At 42.1% G+C, this 26,154-nt stretch overlaps 1 protein-coding gene across 1 annotated transcript; it reads left to right on the plus strand.

Annotated features, from left to right (window-relative positions):
• LOC148300619 (uncharacterized) lies at positions 1-25,300 on the plus strand. Its single transcript, XM_088274528.1, has 20 exons — positions 1-296; positions 933-1,039; positions 1,128-2,642; positions 3,067-3,170; positions 3,640-3,834; positions 5,104-5,365; positions 6,061-6,186; positions 6,724-6,882; positions 7,313-7,430; positions 7,937-8,194; positions 8,762-9,282; positions 9,743-9,850; positions 11,878-12,001; positions 14,036-14,148; positions 15,744-15,812; positions 17,357-17,475; positions 18,908-18,974; positions 20,001-20,081; positions 20,736-21,081; positions 22,308-25,300. Exons 2-20 carry the CDS (start codon positions 942-944, stop codon positions 22,497-22,499), a joined length of 4,575 nt encoding a protein of 1,524 aa, XP_088130654.1. The 5' UTR covers positions 1-296; positions 933-941; the 3' UTR covers positions 22,500-25,300.
• The last annotated feature ends 854 nt before the right edge of the window (positions 25,301-26,154 follow it).

The raw sequence follows: 26,154 nt of genomic DNA on the forward strand, positions 1-26,154 counted from the left end.
ACGGAATAAATTCAACATGTCGCCGATTAGATAAAAAAAAGTACGTTTGTGAGCTCACTTTACCCGACGGGCACGCTTCTCACGCAATAGCCAAATAAAAATTATTCGCCCCGAAATTTGAAATATTCAGTATGTCGACAGATATCATTGTTTATACGATAACTAATTAAACACGTTTCAAAATGTGGTTTGCAGACGTCGCTGTTGGTTTGCGAGAACAACGCCGTTTAAATATATGCCCTATACACCCGGCATAATCAAACAACATATCGTGTTCGTGTGAATAGTAAATCAAGGTAAACCTCGAACGTGTTTTCGCATTGAAATAAGATAGAAAATCCAAACAAATAACTATGTATAAATTTCTAGTATGTGATATAAACCTGTGTTCATTTTTTGTCGTGCCTTACTAGTGTAAAAAATAATAAAATAATGTTTATTAACCATTTTTTTATTACATTTTGATGACTAAACGTAAATTAGAGCAAACGTTTACCATTTTTCCATAGTACATATCTTAAATTTCGTTGAATAATAACTAGCTTACAAATTTTATCACTGACAAAATTCTCTTTTCGGAGCAAAAGATCAATTAGTTTTCTTATTTGTGATATTTTATGCATTTAATTTATAATAGACTGCTAATTAAGTGAAACAATGCTCATTTTGAGCGTGAATTTGTTAAATATCGTTCTTTTGCGTAAACCAAAATTTGTTTGTGTCAATATTTTTAGGTTATTTCGGCGATTCCACCTGTCAAATGAAAAAGGCGGTTCCAATTTTAATTTGAATTTTGAAGGTTGATTAGTTTCACTGTTTTAGGTACCTAAATATTCATCAAAAAATGGTGTTAGTTGTTTATATTTAAAGTATATTCTATTATCGAGAATGAAAAAGATTGATTTTTATATGGCGTTTTTCGGTTGTTTCAGGGCGGCACCATGTCGCTGGTCATCAGTATGGAGGACTCGGAGGGGCAGGATGTCAATATGGAGGTGCTTCCCCATGAGCTCTTCCACACCTTTCTGAAGAGAGCCAGGTAACCTAACCTAACCTAACACACACACATTTGTTGCTAAGTTTTGAATCCATCACAAATTGTAATGTGTGTTTGTTTGATTTTTCAGTCAAATTCTGGGATACGAAGTACCTCTCTCCAGTATAGTGGGGGAGAGTCACGTCTCCCTGTCGGACAACGTGTACGACTTCCTCATGCAGATGGCGGTTCCCGAGGAGGACGAAGAGGAAGAGGAGAAGGCGGGGGGAGGGGAGGGGCCGCAAGACCGAGGCGAGGTGCTGAACCATGGCCAGCAGCCGCCCGACCGGCTGCTGCAGCAGAGCCAGGAGGGGATCCAACTCCTGGAGCAGCTGGAGGAGATGGAAGAGCTGGGAGAGATGCCGGAAGTGGGCGAGATGAAGGAGACAGAAGAGGTGACCCCCTCTGACGATGACAAACCCGACTTCATCAGCAGTTTAGAGCGCAGTACCAAGAACATCCTGGTCGAAACCGTCAAGTCGACCGCAGACGCCGAACGGAAGACAATCGCCATCAAGCGAGAGGAGGATTCGGAAGACGACTATCGCTCGGCCGACGACAAGTCCTTCGAATCCGGCGCGTCCGACATGGACGAAGACGAAATCGAGTTCTTGGAGGAGCACTTGGAGGAGGAAGAAGAGGAGGAATATCTCGACGATGAGTTCAGCGATGATGACGACGACTCGATGGATGTTCTTACAACTGAGAAACCGAAGGTACTAGCCTTCGTTCGGGCGGAGAAGCAGATCAAAACTCCGAAAATGGTGACTTTTGCTAAAGAAGTCGTCAATGGCAAGGACAAACCCAGTGGCAAGGGAGCCGCAGCTAAAACAAAGACTGTAGACCGTGAACGCGAAGTCAAATTCGAACCGCCACCGGTCCCTGAAGACGAAGAAGACGATTTCATGGAAGTCGAATTTCTAGACGAAGAAATCCTGGAGCTAGATGAAAAAACTCACTCCAAAACTGTCCGCGAACCCAATCCCATGGACCTGGAAGACGAACTCACGTCCTACACCATCGTGAGACACGATAAAGCGGAAGCCCACGCCAAAGCATCGCCTAAGCACGCTCGAAATCAAAAAGAAGCTTCCGCCAGCGCTAGAGGCATTGAAAAAGCGCCGAAGGAAGAGATCGTGAAAGTGGAACAAGTCTACACGAGGGAAGAGCTCCTCGACCTGCTGGAAGGTTCGGAGACCTCCGATTCGGACGTCGAAACCAAGATCGTATCGCAGAAAGACAAGTTCAAGATGGTGAAGACTGTCAGAAAAAAACCCGGCAAAAAATTACCAAACATCGAAATGAAAATGCCGAAAGCGAAGAAGAGGTTCGGCGACGCCACTAAAGACGTCGTCGCCTCGTCCAGCCTGTCCAACTCCGAGACGAAGATGATCCTGGACCTGATGAAGGGCGTCAGCCAGCCGGAGGTCAAGGTCATGATGCTGAAGGGCCGCGAGAGGAAGGCCAAGGCGGGCAACGGGCTGCACTCCGCGCCCCACAACCTGCTCAAGTACTCCAAGGTCAAGATAGAGGATGCGGACGAAGACGTGGACGGCGACCTGATGTCGGCTGACGATGACGACGCCAGAGCTCCCTTCCAATGCAGGTAACTCATATATTAACCCTTCATTTCGTGTGATGTATAACTGTAACCTTTCCGAGAGTATGGACGTAAATAAACGTCGGTGCGAATTTTCCTCAAAGGAGCATAATAATAATAATAATAAAACCCTTATCCGCACCCCAATGGTGCATAGGGCACTGCTTCATATAAACGCAGTGTTATCTTGATCGTTTACACATGAAGGAAAGGTGATCAGCCATCCGCTTCGGGTACCAGTCCAGGGTATAATAATATTGATTATATCGGCTGTTATAAACACTTCACGAGTCTAATACAATCCTTTATAGGTTGAGTATGTTCAATTAGATATTCCTCCCGCCTGACAACGATCCATTGTAGTAAGAATGAACAGTTTCCCGTTATATTGGTAAATTTTTTGGTAATTCTGATTACGACTTGTTTGCAGGTTGTGCGGCAGCAAGCTGTACCGCACGGCCGAGGCCGTCACACACTCCCTGACGCACAAGATGCCGGACCGAGCCATCTTTCCCTGCATCATTTGCCAATATGGTGAGCTCACCCATTCCCTGTTATTATTTTATAAATAAACAGATTTATGAAATAAGTGATAGCAGTTGAAGTACCTTAATTCGAAATTCAAAGTACGAATTATGTATTTGTATTTTACTTATTTTGTCAGAAAAATCAAGATACAAAGTTTGTCAAAAAATTCAAATTACATATTTTGTCAAAAAATACAAATTACGAATTTTGACAAAAAATACAAATTACAAATTTTGTCAAAAAATACAAATGACGAATTTTGTCAAAAAATTCAAATCACAATTTTGTCAAAATGCAAAAAAAATACTACCTCAAGGGCGCTTCACTGTAATTGAATTGGGGAAAAGTGATGGTGGAAATGATCTAAATCTAAATACGTTCAGTTTTATACTAAAGACGTCGTAATTCAAATCCCGCGCCGTCGTTCCCGCGACCGCAAACACCCAATTTTTTTTCAAATCACATCTTTCGCCAGGGTTCACCTCGTTCCCGGAGGTGCGGCGCCACGTCCGCTCGGCGCACGGCGCTGCGGAGCCGAGGGGCGGCCGGGCGGGCCCGCTGTGCAGCAAGCGCGGGGCGCCGCCGCAGGAGCCCCAGCAGGAGCAGGACCTGCAGGTGCTGGAGGAGTGGCTGGACGAGGAGGAGATGCTGCTCTTCGGGGGCTGCCAAGGTACGGAGACCAGCTCTGCATTAATAGATGGCCGTTTGAGCTCGCAAATAATTTTTAATGTTCTCATATTATTTTTTGACATCTCATCAAAGATGAAGAAGAATATGAAAGTCTGGGCATTTACGGGGCTGACGACCGTCATAGGTGTTTTTACAGTTTACGTGTGTAAAGTGATCACTTAAACCAGCCTATGACGGTCGTCAGCCCCGTAAATGCCCAGACTTCCATATTCTTCTTCATCTTTGATGAGACGTCAAAAAAATAACTCCTGTAATTGGAGATAAAGTATTTGGACACACTCAAAATGTTGTGTTTAATATTTTTATGTCTGCAGTGAGTTTATATTACTTCTTCTTCTTCTTCTTATCATAGGCCTTGTGGCCTGTTTTTAAGAGGGATTAGCCTCCTGCGACGTCGATTCCCAGCTATCGACCCATCTCTTTGGTGGTCTGCCCGAGAGTCGTCTACCATGGGGTTGGCCGTACAATGCGATGTGGGGGAGTCTGGAAGGTTCCATTCTCCTCACATGCGCATACCATTGTCTTCTTCGTTGCCTTCCCCACCTAACGACATCTTCGATCTCGCATATTTCCCTGATCTTGGCATTTCTCAATCTATCTCGAAGACTCTTGCCTGTTATGCTTCTCAGAGTCTTCATTTCTGACACTCTAAGCGCATTTTTTGTGTTATATTACTACTGCTAAAAATCTCTGATATTTATCCTGGGAATCGAACCCGGGACCTCCTGTATGGTAGCTGAGCGTGCTGACCATTTACACTACAGAGTCAGACCCTTTTTTTCACTTTAATATTTATTCAATATTACCCTGGACGGGTACCTGAAGCGGAGGGCTGATCACCTTTCCTTCGTATGTTAACAATCAAGATAACACTGCGTTTATATGATGCAGTGCACTATGCACCATCGGGTGCGGGTGAGGGTTCGAAGAACTGAAGAAGAAGATGTATGAGTAGATTCACAAATGTGATCACCTTTCCTTCGTATTTTAACGATCAAGATAACACTGCGTTTATATGATGCAGTGCCCTATGCACCATCGGGTGCGGTTGAGGGTTCGAAGAACTGAAGAAGAAGATGTATGAGTAGATTCACAAATGTGGAAGAGGTGACGATTGTTTGCATAGACAGATTCTCTCTGCCTACCCCTGCGGAGAAGCAGCTTAATGGTTAGCTAGTTAGTTTAGATATAATCATAGTAGGGAGGTTGTTCTCTCTGTCATCTTCTGACGCCGTCTTTCGTTTCTCAGAGCTACCTCGACCCATCAAGACTGAGAAGGGGATCAAGACGGAAGACGCCGCGGAGTCGCGCGCGATGAAAGAAGAGGCGGAAGCGGAACAAGAAGAGGAGGACTTTGGGGCCGTGGAGGACGACCCTGAGGAGGAAGCGCTGGACGAAGAAGAAGAAGAAGAAGAGGAGGACGCCCAAGTCATGGACATGGAGGAGTTTGAGGAGTTGCTCAAGCTGAAGGGCGGCCGGGGGAAGAGCGGCGCCGTGTGCGAACACTGCAAGTATGTCGAGATTGTTTTTATGCTTGTGGTGGTCTGGTGGGTCCCTTAACGGACAACTGACCTGTCAAAATATGAGTGTGTATGAGGTATGAGTGGGTGTGAGTGCATATGAGATATGAGTGCGTATGAGATATCAGTGCGTATGAGATATGAGTGCGTATGAGATATGAGTGTGTATGAGATGTGAGTGCGTATGAGATTTGAGTGCGTATGAGATATGAGTGCGTATGAGATATGAGTGCGTATGAGATATGAGTGCGTATGAAATTTGAGTGCGTATGAGATATGAGTGCGCATGAGATATGAGTGCGTATTACACTACACTATGAAAGCGGACAATCATCTACCCATACCTGAATGATTTTTTCTCGTTAGCTTTGTGATCACCTGTCGATGAAAACATCTGTAGTTTTCAAAACTAGTCGTGTGAAATAAAACTCAATCATTGTATTTTGTATATTAAAAGCATTGTTAAGTTTGTGGTATGGTAATATAACACTCTCCTTATCATTCATCATTCACTTTGCAGTGAACGATGAACAAAAGTGGTGTTTTTTAAGTGGTATTACACAAAGTGAACAATGAATGATAAAGAGAGTGTTACCCAATTAGTGGTCTAATATAAGTGATAATTTTTTTTGAAATAATAACCCACAAAGTTAATACCAAATAATTTAACTTGACTTTGTCGTCAGGCGTACGTTCGACAGCGAGGAGCGCCTGTCGCGCCACAAATGCACCGGGGGCGCCGCCGGCTCCAGCCACCGCTGCGGCCTGTGCGGCCAGGCCTTCCACACGGAGCGGCGCCTCATCTTCCACAGGTATGGCGACTCCAACAGATCTATCCGGGTATTTGCAGGGCTTACGACCTACCACAGGCCGGTTTAACCTTTCCCCGGAGTACAATAATTGATGTCCGACATTCTCTGGGGAGTGGGTTCTTTTAACATGAAAAAAATATTAGTTTACGAATTCTTTATGTTTCAATTTATGACAAAATTCTTCTTCTTCTTCTTCTTCAAACCCTTATCCGCACACCTCAAACCTTATCCCCAATGGTGCATAGGGCACTACATCATATAAACGCAGTGCTATCTCGATCGAACATACGAAGGAAAGGTGATCAGCCCTCCGCTTCAGGTACCAGTCCCGGGTAACATTGAATAGGTATTAGAGTGAAAAAGTCACTTATGACCTTGAATAGAAAAAGTTTGCGGAACAATGACCTAAATAACTAGGTGTAGATATTCATGTAACACTCTCCTTACCGAAAGGAATGTTGATCGTTCCTTCTCCAGGGTGTAGTTTGCTACTCGGCCCGACGGCCACCCTGTAGTCTGGTCTTGTCTCGCCCGCAGGTCGTTCCACCAGGCGGAGCTGCTGGCCATGAACCTGCGCTGCCCCAAGTGCGACGCGGCGGGGCTGGCCAGCGAGCCGGCGCTTTTCGACCACATCAACACGCACGAGGTGGCCTTCCTGTGCCCGGAGCCCGGCTGCGGGAAGGACTTCCGACTCAGGTTACCCGTCTGACTTGCGCATAGTTCCGTATCCATAACAGTGTATAAGATAAGAGTGCGTATGAGATACAAGTGTGTTTAAGATATGAGTGCTTATGAGATATGAGTGTGTATAAGATACAAATTTATGTGAGATATGAGTGTGTATGAGATATGAGGGCGTATGAGATGAGTGTGTACGAGATATGTGTGCGTACAAGATATAAGTGCGTATAAAATATGAGTGCGTATAAGATATGAGTGAGTACAAGATATGAGTGTGTATGAGATATGAGTATATGATATGTAAACGTTCTGTTGGTTTTCCAATAAATAAATAAATATTAGTGTGTATAAGATACGAGTGCGTATGAGTTACGAGTGTGTACGAGATACGAGTGCGTACTAGATACTCGTGCGTATAAGATACATGAATGCGTTCCTATGGCAGGTCGTCGCTGAAGTCCCACGGGCGGATCCACGGCACCAAGAGGCACCGCTGCGACGCCTGTGGGAAGCAGTTCTTCGACACGCAGACCCTCAAGGAGCACAAGATCACCCATCTCAAGGTGACTGCCCTTCAACTACTCAATCGCTACTCTTTTAGCATCATTCAATCCTGCTTGGGTGTCATTCTCTCTTATCTGGGTGTCACTTAATTCTACTTGCATGTCATTCTCTTATCTGGGTGTCACTTAATTCTACTTGGATATCATTCTCTTATCTGGGTGTCACTTAATTCTACTTGGATGTCATTCTCTTATCTGGGTGTCACTTAATTCTATTTGGATGTCATTCTCTTATCTGGGTGTCACTTAATTCTACTTGGATGTCATTCTCTTATCTGGGTGTCACTTAATTCTACTTGGATATCATTCTCTTATCTGGGTGTCACTTAATTCTACTTGGATGTCACTCTCTTATCTGGGTGTCATTCAATCATATTTGTGTCACCTAATTCTACTCGCGGTGTCATTCTCTCTTATCTGGGTATCATGTGATTCTATTCGGGTATCGTTTTATTCTACTTGGGTATCACTCGAATACAATCCTCCTCCTGGCTGTATGTCTGCAGGTGAAGCCCTTCCAGTGCCACATCTGCCAGAAGTTTGTGAACCGCCGCAGCCGCCTGCGCATGCACCTGCTGGCGCACGAGGCGCGCCCGCGCGAGGGCTCCGTGCTGGGCTGCCGCGCCTGCGCACGCGCCTTCCGCAGCGCGCTGGACGCGGAGGCGCACGCGCGCCGCGCCACGCGCTGCCGCCAGCGCGCCGGCGCGCTCGGGCTGCCGGCCGGGGCGCGCCGCCCGGAGGAGGACCAGACCACGCAAGTGCAAGTGAGTCTCCAGAACAAATGTCCTTCACTTAAACCGGACCATTGAAATCCCCCATATATAATATGAATTTTAATTTCGTAACTTTAGTGTTATAAGGGCGGTAGCTCATAGGGGGTTTGTGCACTGCACGGAACTTTACTGTCCAGCAGTCTGGGTTTTTTCAAATAAAAGCGACTATGACAGTTTAGCATGACGGAGTTCACATGCACTGTGATCTCGTGACTCGGCTTGCTGCGAGTTACGAGCTGCGTAATACGATTTCCATACAAATATGAACTTGAGTCTTTTGGTACCCCGCTTTGGATCATGTGTAATTTTTGGATGATCAGTACGAGGAAGGTTAAATCAGCCTGACATGGGGCTTTACTAATTGATTTTTATACATTCTCTGGTTAAGTAGTTATCATACATGTTTGTCTGTGGCTACCATACAACCTATCCGGGAATGAGTCTGCAAATAAAACTGTATGTTATGTTTAAATCTGGTATTTTAAGCAAAGTATCTAAAAAAAGTCCTGGAAGCCAAAGGTATAAGGGTCGAAAGTAACCGACCTTTGCCAATTCCAGGATCAGGTGACCATCAACGTGGCGAACCGGGAGTTGGAGACAGACCTCACCGAGCCCGGCTTCCAGATCCGGGTGCTTCCGGACAGCCCGTCGGGCTACAAGATTAGCACCGACGCGGAGGTCAACAAGGCGCTGGAGCACATGTTCCAGGGCACCGTCGAGGAGGCCAAAGACAGTCTGGAAGAAGTCAAGTCGGTCCAGGAGCAGCTGGAAGCCGCCGGGATCATCCTGGAGGACACTCAGAACATCGGGCACCCTGAAGACGTGAAGTACATTGATTCTTCCATCGAAATCATCGGTATCGTGGATGGTGCTGGCTCCGATGCCATTCTGCTGCAGCAGGCCATCGACCAGAACGCTGCCGAGGATCTGGAAGCCGGAGTCGCGGAGGATCCCGACGATCCGAGCGAGGAGGTGAAGAAGTCCGGCGAGGAGATGGAGACGGAGCTGTCTCCCCTGGGCAGGCTGTGCATCGAGTCGGTCAGGACTACCATGGTGTACCGGTGCGAGTTCTGCGAAAGGTGAGGGCTCCTCTAAGATGATGCTGTTCTTGGGGTTACTCTTACCGAGTTATTTCTGAAGCTACTATAACTGAGCTTTTGTTATTTCTGAAGCTACTATAACCGAGTTTATGTTAATTCAGAAGCTACTATAGCCGATTTTTTGTTATTTTCTAAGCTACTGTAACCGAGTTTATGCTATTTAGAATTAAATTTATTTTATTTCTGAGGTCACTATAGCTGAGTTTTTGTTATCTTTGAAGCTACTGTAGCCTTATTGTTGCTACTTAGTTATTACATACATGCTTTTATCCAAATTGAAGTTATTTCTGAGGCCACTATAACCGAGTTTTTGTTATCTTTGAAGCTACTGTAGCCTAACTGTTGCTATTTAGTTATTATATACATGCTTTTATCCAAATTGAAGTTATTTCTGAAGTCACTATAACCGAGTTTGAATGTTTCTAAATTTCTCGCACAGGGTGTACATAAGGAAGGAGGCGCTGATCCAGCACCGGCAGACACACGAGGGGAACAAGTACCCGTACATATGCAACGTCTGCAACGAGGCCTTCTCCACCTACGCACGGTAAGAGTCTCGGTTGGTCTTACTTTAGTATAACGACATAAATCAAATTAAAATTATTTCATATTGTTTTTGACATCTCAATAAAGATGAAGAAGAATGTGGAAGTCTGGACATTTACGGGGCTTACGACTATCATATTCTTCTTCATCTATGTTGAGATGTCCAAAAAAATATGAAAAATAACTCCTATAATTGTGTAATACCACTTTTATAAACACTTATTTGTGACTACCGGTTTCGAAATAATCATTCCATCATCAGGTCATTAAAATAAAATTATTCCGGTTTGACTTTTGTACAAAAATAAAATTTCGAAGGGGGGAAAGAAGACGGATGTCAAAATTTCTCTCCTTCATAATTTTGTTTAAATGACCTGATGCTGGAATGATTATTCCAAAACCAGTAGTCACAAATGAGTGTTTATAAGTGGTATTACACAAAGTGAAGGGTGAATGATGAGGAGAGTGTTATATTACCATACCACAAAGTTAACAATACTTTTAATGTACAAAAAAAAAATATAAATAAAAATAAAGTACCAAAAAATCAAATAAAATAAAAACTGTTTATAATAAAAAAAATAAAAACCCTTATCCGCACCCAATGGTGCATAGGGCACTGCGTCATATAAACGCAGTGTTATCTTGATCATTTACACATTAAGGAAAGGTGATCAGCCTTCCGCTTCAGGTACCAGTCCAGGGTAATATTGAATAAATACTGCAATGAAAAATCACTTATATTTATTTTACCCCCCTTGGGAATCGAACCCGGGACCTCCAGAGCGGTAGCCGAGCGTGCTGACCATTACACTACGGAGGTGGACGGAAAACTGTTTAATGCAGTGAAAAATTGACAAATCGCTCACTCCTTTGACAACGTCATTTATAAAATAATCTTGATTTTTCAGGAGATCGTTTTTAAAGTTTAAAAATATAATAAAATGTATTGAAAATAAATATCAAGCCACTTATTGAACTTTTTACTGTGCAACAGATCTTTTTAGGTAAAACCTGAAGGTTTTTTCTCCATTTGAAAAATATTTAGTTTATTCAAAAAAGAATTAAACAATACCTTTTCTTTAAAATGAAAAAAACAACATTTTCTGTCCTGTAGCGGGTAAATATTAAGTTAAAAATATGCCGCTTTTGCTGGGATATAGTACATTTTCTGGGCATTCCGAAAACGTGCACAACTGAAAATGGACGATATACGACGTTTGTGTCGCACAAACAGCGTCTGTCCAACACACCGCTAGACTGTGTATAGGTGTGGCAGTGACTTCTCCGCTCCGTTGCTCTCGGGGTCGTAAATCCCGAAAGTTATGAGCTGTAGGTCCGTGTAGTCGATTCGTAGTCCAGTGGGTGTAGCGATGGTCAAGTCCCAAAAGATTCCGAAGTCGAGGTAGTGGCGAAGGGTCGGTGAGGATCAAAGTGAAACGAAGAGCTCGGTGTGAGTGGAATGATTTATTCATACAATGGCACAGATATTTATTTGCTCATAACCAGCGCGGTCCGTCGAAATCGAACGAGCGACAGAAATCTTCTCCCCCTACCCTAACCTGCGTCAGGCCGGCCGCCCGCAACGTAAATAACACGTCAAGACGTAAATACGACATAAAGACGCCGCGCGCGCCGCGCCTAGCGCATTCGGGATTCGGTGGTCATGGCGAGAGGTTCTCGTTGCGCTCGCCCGATTTCCCCGCCCACAACGTAAATAAGGTGATACGCACCACGTATAAGACGCTGCGCGCGCCACACCTAGCGCATTCTTTATTTGATTGCCGTTGTGAGAGGTTGTCGGTGCACTCGGTCGATTTCCCTATGACATGTTTACATATATTTAATCCATAAATACGGTCCATTTTAGGGCCGTGTGCTCAGCTGGTCCGTTACAACGTTGTTGAAAGGAGTGAGTGAAATATGCAACAATAATACTATGATTTAGGTGGGTCATTTAGGTGGGGTGACCAGCTTTAGGCAGCTCTTGTGTCCCATATCAAAATTATCAATGCGTTTGCATTCCAGAGTGACCTCGCACAAGACGACGCACGGCTTCTTCAAGTCCAGCCCGGACCAGGGCCCGGAGCGCAGCGCCAGCAAGATGAGCGGCTACGAGGAGTTCCCGGTCGTCAAGCACTTCCTCTGCCACGTACGTCCACCCCCTTCTGCCCTGCCTGCATCATGATTGCTCCACCCCCTTATGCCCGACCCGTATCATGTCCATCCCACCCTCTTCTGCCCCACCCGTATTATGACCGCTCCACCCTCTTCTGCCCCACCCGTATAATCACTATCCCACCCCCTTCTACCCCACCTGTATCATGACCACTCCACCCCCTGCCCCACCCGCTTCATATCCACTCCACCCCCTTCTGCCCCACCCATACCATCTCCATCCCACCCCCTTCTGCCCCACCCGTACCATGACCACTCCATCCCCTTCTGCCCCACCCGTACCATGACCACTCCACCCCTCTCTGCCCCACCCGTATCATGAACATTCCACCTGGGCAGATCGAAATACCTCTCCGGTCATTTACTTCATTAGAACTAGAGATAATCGAACCCGGAACTAACCACTACGCTACGTATCCGAAGGGTCCAAACAAATATTAGCGATTTTTCACTTTAAGGTTTATTCAATATTACCCCAGACTGGTCCCTGAAGTGGAGGACTGATCGCCTTTCCTTTGTGTAATTAACGATCAAGATAACACTGTTTCTGTATATAATGCAGCGCCCTATGCACCATTGTGTGCGGACAAGGGTTAGAAGAAGACTTCAGCGATCCATTCACTCTGTGTCCCGCATTCACTCTCCTCTCCATCCTCTGAATTACTCTTATATTACGGGGTCGGATATCTGTAATAATATCTTTATAAAATTAATAGACTTTGTTTTCACCACTTTTTTTATTCATATAATTCAACCTACCGGTTTCAACAATACATTGTCATCAACAATAAATTGTCATCAACAATAAATTGGTTTCAACAATAAATTGTCATCAACAATAAATTGTCATCAGGGTTTAACATTAAAAATATTAGAATACTTTCACATAAAAAAAAAAAACTCCCACACACTCCATAAAAATCCTAAATGATTTAACGATATAACATTTAGGATTTTTATGGAGTTTTTTTAATTTTTTATGTGAAAGTATTCTAATATTTTTATTGATGTTAAACCCTGATGATGACAATGTATTGTTGAAACCGGTAGGTTGAATTATATGAATAAAAAAAGTGGTGAAAACAAAGCATTTGAATCTTAGGCGTGCGGTGGTTTGACTTTGTGAGGAATGAAGAGATAAGGCGTAGGACGCAGCAAACCTTGGTCACAACTGTCGTCAAGAAAAGGCGATTCAGTTGGCTCGGCCATGTACTCCGCATGCCTCCCGAGAGCCGCCATCAAGCTTGCCTCTTTTACAAGGCATCAGGTTCCCGACCACTGCTGACAATTCGTCGGCAGTTCTCGTCAGAGCTTCGGGACGCGGATCTGACTTGGGAGGTTGCGAGGGAGCTGGCAGCCGACAGAAAAGCCTGGAGACAGTTTGTGGACTCCATATGCTCCACCTAGGGAGCGGATATGGTTTATAATAAAATTTACCACAAAGTATCTTCGGAAAAAATTCAAGAAATCTGTAATAATGACTCGTAATTAGGATGCAGTAGGTTTATTCGACAGGTCGCTACGACAGCAGAAGGACAAGTCTCTGCATTCTCCTTTGTGTAAATCTCATAAGGGTATAACGTAAACATTCTCCGCGTACACGCCTGCCCTGCCCCTAGCGGGCGCACAGAGTCATAGTTCAAGTTGTTAGTCTTCTTCTCCGTCTTAATCCTCATTGCTGAGGGTTGTGACCCTTGCAGAAGCAATGACTCTTCTCCAGTTATCCCTTGACTGCGCTGCACGTAGCGCTCCAACCACTGAGGTGCCTGCTGCTGCCTTAATTTGATCGGTCCATCGTGTGGGGGATTTTCCTCTCCCTCTCTTTCCCTCCAGGCTACCGATCACAACTAGTCGTTCCAGGCTATCCTCGTTGCCACGCGCAACGTGTCCAAAGAACTGGAGAATCCGTCGGGTACAGATATTAGTTGTAACTATTGCGCCGTAATATGTATTTTACTGATTTTGTACGTGCATTTCATGTAATTCAGTTGGGTATCTGATGTTCCAGATATGCAGCAAGACGTTCCTGCACTTCACGTACCTGCAGGTGCACCGCAAGAACAAGCACGAGCGGGTGGACCTCTACCGCTGCAACATATGCCACGACGAGTTCCAGGAGAGGTACTGGTTCACACCAATTACTCCGTATTACGCCGGGCGGAATGTTCAGAATCGCACATTACAAGTTTTGGCAATTGTTTGGAAGTATTACAAGACTTGTAAAATGTTCGGTAAAGCATATTGCTGCTTTTGTAAAATGTTCGGAAATATTACAAGACTTGTAAAATGTTTGGTAATGCATATTGCTACTTTTGTAAAATGTTCGGAAATATTACAAGACTTGTACAATGTTCAGTAATGCATTTGCTACTTTTGTTGAATGTTCGGAAATATTACAAGACTTGTAAAATGTTCGTTAAAGCACATTGCTGCTTTTGTAAAATGTTCGGAAATATTACAAGACTTGTACAATGTTCAGTAATGCATTTGCTACTTTTGTTGAATGTTCGGAAATATTACAAGACTTGTAAAATGTTCGGTAAAGCATATTGCTGCTTTTGTAAAATGTTCGGAAATATTACAAGACTTGTACAATGTTCAGTAATGCATTTGCTACTTTTGTTGAATGTTCGGAAATATTACAAGACTTGTAAAATGTTCAGTAATGCATATTGCTTCTTTTGTAAAATGTTCGGAAATATTTTTAAAATGTTCAGAAATGCATATTACAAGGTTTGTCAAATGTTCCTAGATTTGTAAAACGTTCAGAAGTACTTATTAAAATTTATGAACATTGTTCTGAAATACATCACAGTTTTTGGAAAATGTTCAGAAATACCTATTACAACTTTTGTCAAATATTCAGAAATGTCACAAGATCTGTAAAATGTTCATTTACCTTTTAACCGCGTTAACTTTGTTCCTAAGAGACGCTCGTGCGCGGCTGTTTTTCGCCGTTTTTTAAATGATTACTTTTATCATATATTTAGTTATGAAACGATTTATTTTCCTAAAAAAAACGTTCAATGGGATTCATTGTGCCTTTTTGGTACTCTATAATACACGTGTGTCACATTATTCTTGAAATATATCGTAATATAAACAAATTAGATCGTAACATAAATAAATCAAAGCACGCATCGTGTGTCACTCTTACCCACTGGCGATGCGTAGCGTCGAGAGTGAGACAGATATAGGGCATGATTATGGCGCGGACTAATTACCGACCGCAAGAAAAATCAGGGATCTGTTGTTTTATTTATCCTTGTGATGTTACAAATTATTAGTCAGATATTTCAACAGATGTCATAAGGCCAAGGATTGACGTATTATTTTATCCAAAGTTCCACGCCATGAAAAAATCCCTCCAAGTTGAACTGAGGTTCGAAACTTGGAGCAAAGTGAAAACACAAACGCTTATGTCAGCCGCGTATGGGGCATGTCTTGTTTAAACACATACGCTTATGCGAGCCGCGTGGATCCGGTTAACACAAAAAACATATTTTATTAAATGTTCAGGAATACTTATTATGTACAACTTTTGTCTAATGTTCCGAAATACAATATATTACAATTTTTGTCAAATGTTCAGCCATGCCTTTTTCAAACATAACTTTTTACATTATTAGTCAATTGTTTTCAAGGACAACAAAAAATTTAATTTCACATTTAGTAGGCAAATAAGCAAGTAAATTGAAGATGATTGGTTGTTCCAGCTGGATGCTGACCCATCACAGGAGGAAGCTGCACCCGGACGCCGCCAAGATGCACAACAGGTCCCTCAAGTAAGCGTTTGTAGCAAAACATTTTTTTTTTAAACACGCATATCGCTCACTCCTTTCAACAACATCATATATCAAAAATCGTAAATTTTCAGTGCATGTTTTCGGAATGTTTTCGGAATGCCCAGAAAATGTACTATATCCCAGCAAAAGCGGCATATTTTTAACATAATATTTACCCGCTACAGGGCAGAAAGTGTTGTTTTTGCATTTTGAAGAAAAAGTATTGTTCAATTATTTTTTAAAGTATTTTATTTTATTTTTTTATTTGTATACATTTATTTAATTCACAAATTTTACATATTTAGACATTATAATTAAGTTATAATAAAATATTTATGGTGATTTTAAAACAAAGTTTCATTGTCCGCCTCCGTAGTGTAATGGTCAGCACGCTCGGCTACCGTTCTGGAGGTCCCGGGTTCGATTCCCAGGGGGGGTCAAATAAATATAAGTGATTTTTTCACATTATAATATTTATTCAATATTACCCTGGACTGGTGCCTGAAGCGGAGAGCTGATCACCTTTCCTTCATGTGTAAACGATCGAGATAACACTGCGTTTATATGAAGCAGTGCCCTATGCACCATTGGGGTGCGGATAAGGGTTTTATTATTATTATTATTCATTTTAATTATAAAATGGAAAATCACAAAGTTAGTGCTTCAAATATGAATTATAATTATAAACATATTTAAAATATTTATTTTGCAGTGACCCACCAAGCCACCTTGTGTGTCTTGTCGGTGGAGTTCTTTTTTAATACATTTTTTATTGTTTTTAACCATTTTAACCTCACATACACACAAAAAAAAATTAAGAATATAAACATTTTACTAATTTTTTTTTTTAAAAACCCTTATCCGTACCCAATGGTGCATAGGGCACTGCGTCATATAAACGCAGTGTTATCTTGATCGTTTACTCATGAAGGAAAGGTGATCAGCCCTCCGCTTCAGGTACCCAGTCCAGGGTAATATTGAATAAATATGACAGTGAAAAAATCACTAATATTTATTTTACCGCCCTTGAGAATCGAACCCGGGACCTCCAGAACGGTAGCCGGTGACCATTACACTACGGAGGCGGGAACAAAACATTTTACAATCTTCATAAAATTAACTCTCGATCATTTACCCATTGCTTTATTTTGCCTTTGTTCCATATTTTATTTTGACCTCTAACCTCCGTCAATAACATCTAAGTATACAAAATATTTTTCAAATGGACAAAAAAACCTTCAGGTTTTACCAAAAAATATCTGTTACACAGTAAAAAGTTCAAAAAGTGGCTTGATATTTATTTTTAAAATATTGTATTATATTTTTAAACTTTAAAAACGATCTCCTGAAAAATCAAGTTTTTTGATATATGACGTTGTTGAAAGGAGTGAGAGAATTGTCATATTGTCATTTCCAATGAATTGTTTGAACAAAACAAGAATGCCATATTCATGACGTTGAAAGGAGTGAGCGATATGTCCAAGGCTGTATGTAAATTAAAATGGAGTGCTACAAATTAGTAAAATGTTTGTTTTTGTTGCCAGGAGCTCCAACTACAAGTGCGCCGACTGCGGAGACAACTTCTGCATGAGGAAGGATCTGGCCAAGCACCGGGAGCTGCAGCACGGAGACAGCACCCTCATGCAGCTCAAGACCAAGCCAGGTAGGTGGCCAGGCCAGCCCTACTCCGGGATTAGCGACTCTCGCGGCTATATCACTCACTCCTTTCAAGAATGTCATCAATCGAAAATCGTCAACTTTCAGTTGTGCGTGTTTTCGGAATGCCCAGGAAATGTACTATATCCCAGCAAAAGAGGCATATTTTTTACTTAATATTTACCCGCCACAGGGCAGAAGGTGTTGTTTTAGGATTTTGAAGAAAAGGTATTGTTTAATTATTTTTTTAAATTTACTATATATTTTTCAAATGGAGAAAAAACCTTCAAGTTTTACCTAAAAAGATCTGTTGCACAGTAAAAAGTTCAATAAGTGGCTTGATATTTATTTTTAATACATTGTATAATATTTGCAAATTTTAAAACCGTTCTCCTGAAAAATCTAGTTTTTTGATTTATGACGTTCTTGAAAGGAGTGAGCGATATACAGTTTCCCAGTATGTGCAACGTGATGCGCTGCTCAGCCTCTTCTGCGAGTCATATCAGGCCCCCCTAGTCGACTATCACATCTCAACATAGACAAAGAAGAAAACCAGAAGAGGAAGGATTTCAGGACTGTTCCCAAAACTGGGAACACCGTTGGGATAAGTGTGTGCGTCGGGGAGATGAATACTTTGAAGGGGACCCACACATGTAACTTTTAAATAAAGTACAAATATGTTTTATTTTTCTATCATGAGGTCAAGGGATCTTAGACCACATTAGGTCTATTGTGACCTCCATCTGTATCATAGCTTATTCCCAAGACCTACGTGAGTCATGAAGCTCACTACAAAAGTATATGTTTCATATTATTTTGACATCTCAACAAAGATGAAGAGAATACGGAAGTCTGGACATTTTACAGGGCTTATGGCTGTCGTAGGCTCGGTTAAGTGATCACTTTACACACATGTGACATTCACCAATTCTAGCCATGATTGACAACCACACTACTCAAATTCTTGGGAGTTCTATATACATATCGTAGTCATACAGGAGAAAGTGACCTATTTGATATCTTACTAGCTTAATATTGCCCTGAAAATATCCCAAAGGATTTTAAACTTGGAAGTATAATATATTGACTTGTTAAAAATGACTAACTGCGTTGATGTTTATTTTCTTGCCAAGCAAAAGTGACTTAAATGGCCCTCCTGAACATTTTACGTTTTGTTAGTTGGTCACTTTCTCCTGTACGACTACGATATATGATCCAATTTCGAAACATTGTCCTTGAATCATCAGAATTTCACTAGAGACATCTATTGGTGAGACGTAAAGAAGCTATTCATTGAGCAGAACCTCTTTGATTTGTATGTGAGGTCCGAATCCTGGATTATGTATGTGATTATGATCCAGTATTTGGACTTCGTTTAGAACAGACCTGTTTTGTGTACTGCCATTTTTGAAGCCGAGTGTTGAAATTTTTGATTGCAGGTCCCTTTTCCTGCTCGGAGTGCTACAAGGTGTACCAGACCAAGGTGGGCTTGGAGGGCCACATGAGGTAAATATACTATTTTTTATTTTTATTTATTTCTTTAATTAGCTTATATTACACTTATATAAACGATAGCCACTTACAACATTTTGAGTGTGTCCAAATACTTGTTCGCAAAATCTGGATTATCTCCGATTTCAGGAGTCATTTTCATATTATTTTTTGACATCCCATCAAAGATGAAGAAGAATATGGAAGTCTGGGCATTTACGGGACTGACGACCATAATGTGGTTGTCAATAATGGGTAGAATTGGTGAATGTTACACGTGTGTAGTAAAGTGATCACTTAAACCAGCCTATGACGGTCGTCAGCCCCGTAAATGCCCAGACTTCCATATTCTTCTTCATCTTTGATGAGATGTGTACACACGTGTAACATTCACCAATTCTACCCATTATTGACAACCACACTACTCAAATTCTTGGAAGTTCTATATATATGAACCAATTTAGAAACCTTGTTCTTGAATCACTAGAACTTCACTAGAGACATCTGTTGGTGAGATGTAAAGAAGCTTTTTATCAAGCAAAAACTCTTATATAATTATGAGAAAATTACAAACCAAAATGTCAACGAATGTTTCCTCGTTATATCCGAGATCTTGCTATATCCATATAATGAGTAATTCTCATAACAAGTAATTTGTATAACAAGTAATTCGTATAACGAGTAATTTGTATAACAAGTTTTGCATAACGAGTAATTTGTATAACAAGTAATTCGCATAACGAGTAATTTGTATGAGAAATTTGAATAAAGAGTGATTCGCACAGCGAATAATTTGCATAACGAGTAATTTGTATAACGAGTAATTCCCATTACGAGTAGCTTGATGAGTAATTCCTATAACAAGTAATTCCTATAACAAGTAATTCGCATAGCGAGTAAACTGCATAGCGAGTAATTCGCATAGCGATAAATCCGCATTACGAGTAATTCAAGAATATCAATGTGACGAACAGTTTAGCTGTGAGTCATATGGACACCGACCCGCTTGCAGTGCCTCCAGTAACATTGCGTATGTTCCAGGATCCACAACGGCGGCGTGTACCTGTGCGCTCTGTGCGGGAACGGCTTCGCTCACCGCGCCGGGCTGGAGACGCATCACAAGTAAGCCATCTCCCTCTCCCCTTCGCCAGCACATCCCACAATTTAAGCTATTTTATTCACGACAATTTAATTTATTTATTTCAATTCTCTCTAACCCTTATCCGCACCTCGATGGTGCATAGGGCACTGCGTCATATAAACGCAGTGTTATCTTGATCCTAAACACACGAAGGGAAGGTGATCGGCCCTCCGCTTCAGGTACCAGCCCAGGGTAATATTGTATAAATATTACAGTTAAAAATCACTTATGTTTATTAGACCCCCCTCTGGGAATCAAACCCGGGACCTCCAGAACGGTAGCCGAGCCTGGACTGGTACCTGAAGTGGAGGGCTGATCACCTTTCCTTTATGTGTTAACTATCAAGATAACACTGCGTTTGTATGATGCAGTGCCCTATGCACCATTGGGGTGCGGATAAGGGTTTGAATGAAAGATTAAGATGAATAAGAAGAAGTTTAATAAGATTAAGATTAATATTAGGTGAATAAATATCAGAGTGAAACAATCACAAATATCCATTTGACCTTCCCCCTGGGAATGGAACCCGGGACCTCCAGAACGGTAGCCGAGCGCGCTGACCATCGCACTACGGATTTAGATGTACAGTTCCGAGATATGGTATGGTAGATATGGTATGTGTTGATGCGTTGCAGACGCGTCCACCTGAGGCAGCAGCCGCACGCGTGCGCCGAGTGCGGGCAGGGCTTCTTCTCGGCGGCGGAGCTGTTCGGGCACCGGCGCTGCCACACGGGCGAGAAGCCCTTCGCCTGCAGCTACTGCCCCATGCACTTCCGCACCAAGGGCCGGCGCAACGAGCACCACCGCGTGCACACGGGCGAGCGGCCCTACCCCTGCGACCTGTGCGGGCTCGCCTTCCGCCGCTCGCACGCCATGAAGAACCACCGCCTCATCCACTCGGGCCAGCGGCGCCACGCCTGCCCGCACTGCGCCAAGCTCTTCCATGTGCGCTCCAACCTCAACAGCCACGTCCGCCAGAAGGTAGCCTTACTCCTTACCCCGCGCCCCTACACTAGCAACTTGCACACTACACACTACACATTCCTCGTGCACCCGCCTATACCACTCTCTCACTCAACAATTCACTCACTAAAAATTTTATTATTTTTTTTCTTTATTTAAAATTCTTTTGCATTACATAAATTCAAAAACAAAAAATATTTATAAAAAATAAAAATGAATACAAAAAAAGATCCCACAAAGGCATGGCCTGTGTGTGGGTATACAAAATAAATAGTCATAGTACAGGGTATAAGGGTATAGGTTTCTAAGTATAATTAGTTAATACAAAATACAAAAAACTTAATTTAAATACTGAGGTATTTTTTTACGAAAATGGCGCTATATAAGTTATCCAATTTTATGATTATTATTATTTTTTTAAAAAAAATACTTGACTCTCAGTGAGCAATTTTTTTTTTTTTTTAAATTAAAACTTAAACATAAAAAAAATGATAAAGTAAAAAAGTAAAAAGCTAGCGATCATGTGCTAAATGAAAAAGGAACTTAAATCTGTCTCTTTTATAAATAATCTAAGCAAATTTTTACTCACTAAAAATGCCTCATATTTTTTACAGCAATGCATGATCTTCTAAGTACAACCTTCAATTTTTTTGTGATAGCCTGTAGAGATCATCGTGGCGTATTTGAATAACCAGTTAATGTAATTTTCAATAGCTATACTTCTTCTCCGTCTTATTCCTCATTGCTGAGGGTTGTGACCCTTGCAGAAGCAATGACTCTTCTACAGTTATCCCTTGACTGCGCTGCACGTAGCGCTCCAACCACCGAGGTGCCTGCTGCTGCTCCATCGGTCTATCCTGTGGGAATCTTCCTCTCCCTCTCTTCCCCTCCAGGCTACCCATCACAACTAGTCGTTCCAGGCTATCCTCGTTGCCACGCGCAACGTGTCCAAAGAACTGGTGAATCCGTCGGGTACAGACATTGCCTAGAGTCAAGCCATCCAAGAGTAGTTCCTGGCGAATGGACTCATTGGTGCGTCTAGCTGTCCATGGAATTCGGAGTGGAATGGCTATATGTACTATGTTTGTCTAATTTTTACTTGATGACCCAGTGGCATCTTTTTATAGTAAGGGAATTTGTAAGGCTGTCATGGGCCGGAGCAAGTGCTCAATTTATGGCAAGTATGGTGGCTCACCGCCACCAATACAAGGCTAGCCTGTTTATGTTTGGTCGTGTGTCCGCAGCACTCGGGGCAGTTTGTGGTGCTGGAGGTGGAGCGCGGCTCGGAGGCGGAGGGGGGCGCGGAGGTGCGCGCGGCGCTGGAGCAGTCCCTGCTCGGGCTGCAGGCCCCGCGCTACACGCTGGAGCGCCTCGGCGACGCCGGCCACGTGCGGCTCGAGGTCAAGTACGTGCAGGACGACGAGGGCGCCGAGTGAGCGCGACCTACCGCCAGCGAGGTCAAATGTCCACCGCGAGTGAACGTGACCTAATAACCAGCACCTGTCGGCCAGTAATTCACACTCTCGGGTGTGCCATAATGATCTCTACCTACCCTGTAAGGTCATTATCCACTCTGAGTGAACCCGACCTGATCAATACCCAGTGATACACCCATCAGCCACTCGTAATTCACACTCTCGGGTGTATCCTATTAACCTCGGACCTTGAGGGACCATGACCTAGCCGAGACTGAGCTATCCACCCAATCAGGTCACTCCTTTTCACTCACTCGGACTAAAAATGACCTACTAGTCCATTCTGTCTTTCGGGTGTCCTAAAAATCTGTGATTCGGACCATCTCGAGTGACTGTGACCTCATCAGGACCAAACTATCCACCCGATCAGGTCACTCTTCTGTGTAAATAACCTACCAGTGCTCGATAGTCGTCCACGCTATCCGATGAGTATAACCTTGCGGGGATTGTACACTGAATCATACCAGAGTGACCTGTGAGTCAGCCCACCCGCACTCCCGAGCAAAAGTGACTTGTGACCTTATCAGTGAACTTAAATCAGTTTGATCATTTGAGCTCTGGAATGAGTGTGACCTGTTTGGGTTCCACATTACACCCAATCAGGTCACCAAAACTCATGAAGTGAAGTCACCAAACTATTAATATAAACATTGTGTTATGTGTCAATTTGAGTTTTTGAGTCTAAACTGGATTTATGTCAAGAAATAGGAGTCTCAACTACGTGTGGTATATTAACCTTTCCCTTCCGGTGCTAAAATAAAACGCGCGTCCCGGTGTTGGGTAGTCACTACACAATAAAAAAATATCGATTTTAAATTGGAAAAATACGGAAATTCATAGCTAATCCCCTTAATTAATCATAAATGAAGTAAAAAATTATAATAATTTACATTTACTCGCCGAAAATATTAAAAAACCATCTGGCAACGCTCATGGAACAAGCATAGGTCCACTCTTGTCGGGAGCCCAAGAGCTACTGCCGCTAGCCAGAGAACATTGAGCTTTGAGCTCCTCACGCTTACACAGTGCAAGTATGCAAGAGTGAGATGCGAATACAGTGTGGCGGTTCCCGCACACTCTTCACGCGCTGTTTATATATATATAATACCTCTGATGTACCCGATAAATTATCATTATTATTGATATTATTTTTAAATGAATGCGTAAATATGTTATGGAGGAACACCTAAGACCTTAGCTTTGTATTTACTATATGTATAGTGATATTATGGTTATTAGGAGCAATGTGTACTAGGTACACAACACCGGGAAGGGTTAATATATAATATCTCAACTATATGTGGTATATTTCAATAGAAGTTTCATCTCAGAAGAAATATCTGTTATTTTCGAGCATTCCAGGGCTTACGACCTGGCACATAAGTGATTACTTTAAGCAGTTGTATAACATACACCATTCTGCCCATTATTGGACATCCATAGTAGGTTAATTTTTAAAGGTGTATATATGCAATGTAGTACGGTTCCTTTCGTATTTTGGTTGTTATTTTGATAGATTTGTAATTTGGGCCGACGGTGCCGCCATATTTTGGGAATTTTTTAAGTATATTTATAGCTCGCGCCAATTGTACATGAGCGATGTTCATTCCGAATCTGTTCACACATACATTAGAAGCTATTTTTACATTTTGACATCTCAACATAGACGAAGAAGAGTGTCTGGGTGGTGTGGCAGTCCATCATGGGTGGAATGGTGGATGTTACGTGTGTATAAAATAATCACTTGACCGGTGTATGGCAGGTTGTAAGCCCTGTACATACCAAGGATTTTTATTCTTCTTCATCTATGTTGAGATGTCATGCCAATGTAAACTTTATGAATTTATTTATTTATCAGAGTTCAGAGTGTAATCTTTCTTAATTTGATGGATGATACTTATCTCTCAGCCTTGCGTTCTTTCCTCATATCACCATTCCAACATCTATCGTACATGGCTTTGCCGCACATTCGTCTGAGAGTTTATGCATTGAAGTATATTTTTGGGATAACTTTCTCACATGTATACTTTAATGCCACATACAGGCTATATGGAGTTTTAGTGGTACCAAGCTAGATGTATGGAGATTCTTCATCTATGTTGAGATGTCAAAAATGTATAAAATAACTCTTAAGCGGAGATAGTCCAGATTTTTTATTAAAAAATGTTGTGAACATTGAAGGTCAAAAATGTTGTGAACATTGAAGTTAAAATATGTTGTCAACGTTAAAGGTCAAATATGTTGTAAACATTGAAGGTCAAAAATAAACAAATAATGATAATATTGAGGTAGAAGATCATTTGCCTCAATTTGTATGTAAATATGTCATATCTCTCTCCCTTACTGCAATATTCACACCGTCAACAAAATGTTGGTTTGTTACCCGTAGAAAATATGATGTTAGTATGTATTAAAATTGTCCGCCTCCGTAATGTAATGGTTAGCGTGTTTGGCTACAGTGCTGGAGGTCCCGGGTTCGATTCCCGGGGGGGGGAGGGGGGTGAAAATAAATATCGAGTGATTTTACACGCTTATATTTGTTTTGATATCCACCCTGGACTGGTCCCTGAAGCGCAGGAGTGATCACCTTGCCTTCATGTGATGATTAAGATGACGCTGCGTCGATACGATGCAGTGCCCTATGCACCATCAGGAAAGGATAGGGGGTAGAAGTAAGATGCATAGGTTATGAAATATGTACAAAACTTTATGAAATGTATTTTTACGTATTTGATTTCTAAAATAAAGTTGTATAAATGACAGTATTGGTTTTTATTTTCATTGTTCACAATGCTAGGCGAGCGTTTTTGCCTAGAATTTTCGCTCATGAAATTATAGTAACCTTTTTCCGCCTCCTTAGTATTGTGGTCAGCACACTCGGCTTCCGTTCTGGAGGTCCCGGGTTCGATTCCCTCCTGCGATCAAATAAATGTAAAGACGGAGACTGACCGGAGCATTTCATCGTATCACGTTACGTTACGATGCGAGCATTCAGGCAGTCGGTACAGCGAGCCGAGCGCTCCATCCATAGTTTCGGATGCTCGCCGCGAGCGATGTTACGGCGTTATGTTACGACGAAATGCTCCGGTCAGTCTCCACCTCTGGTGGTGTCAAATAGCAAGGGGGGTCAAATAAATATAAGTGATTTTTTCACTCTGGTACCTGAAGCGGAGGGCTGATCAACTTTCCTCCGTGTATTAACAATCAAGATAACACTGCGTTTATATGATGCAGTGCCCTATGCACCATTGGGGTGTGGATAAGGATTTGAAGAAGAAGATAGTAACTTTGAACAATCCACTAAAGATTAAATCCACTCACAAGTAGGTATAGGCTATAAAACTTATATTTTCATCCATGAATTACATGAAATTATAGTAACTTTAAACATAAGGAGTAAATCCACTCACGAGTAAGTATATAGTGTGTAAAACTTATATTCTCACTCATGAATTACATGAAATTATAGTAACTTTAAACATAAGGAGTAAATCCACTCACGAGTAAGTATATAGTGTGTAAAACTTATATTCTCACTCATGAATTACATGAAATTATAGTAACTTTAAACATAAGGAGTAAATCCACTCACAAGTAAGTATATAGTGTGTAAAAC

The sequence above is a fragment of the Brachycentrus maculatus genome, unplaced genomic scaffold (assembly GCF_059751285.1).
Source record: "Brachycentrus maculatus isolate JH-2025_06_01 unplaced genomic scaffold, ASM5975128v1 h1tg000685l, whole genome shotgun sequence".
NCBI classification, from domain to species: domain Eukaryota; kingdom Metazoa; phylum Arthropoda; class Insecta; order Trichoptera; family Brachycentridae; genus Brachycentrus; species Brachycentrus maculatus.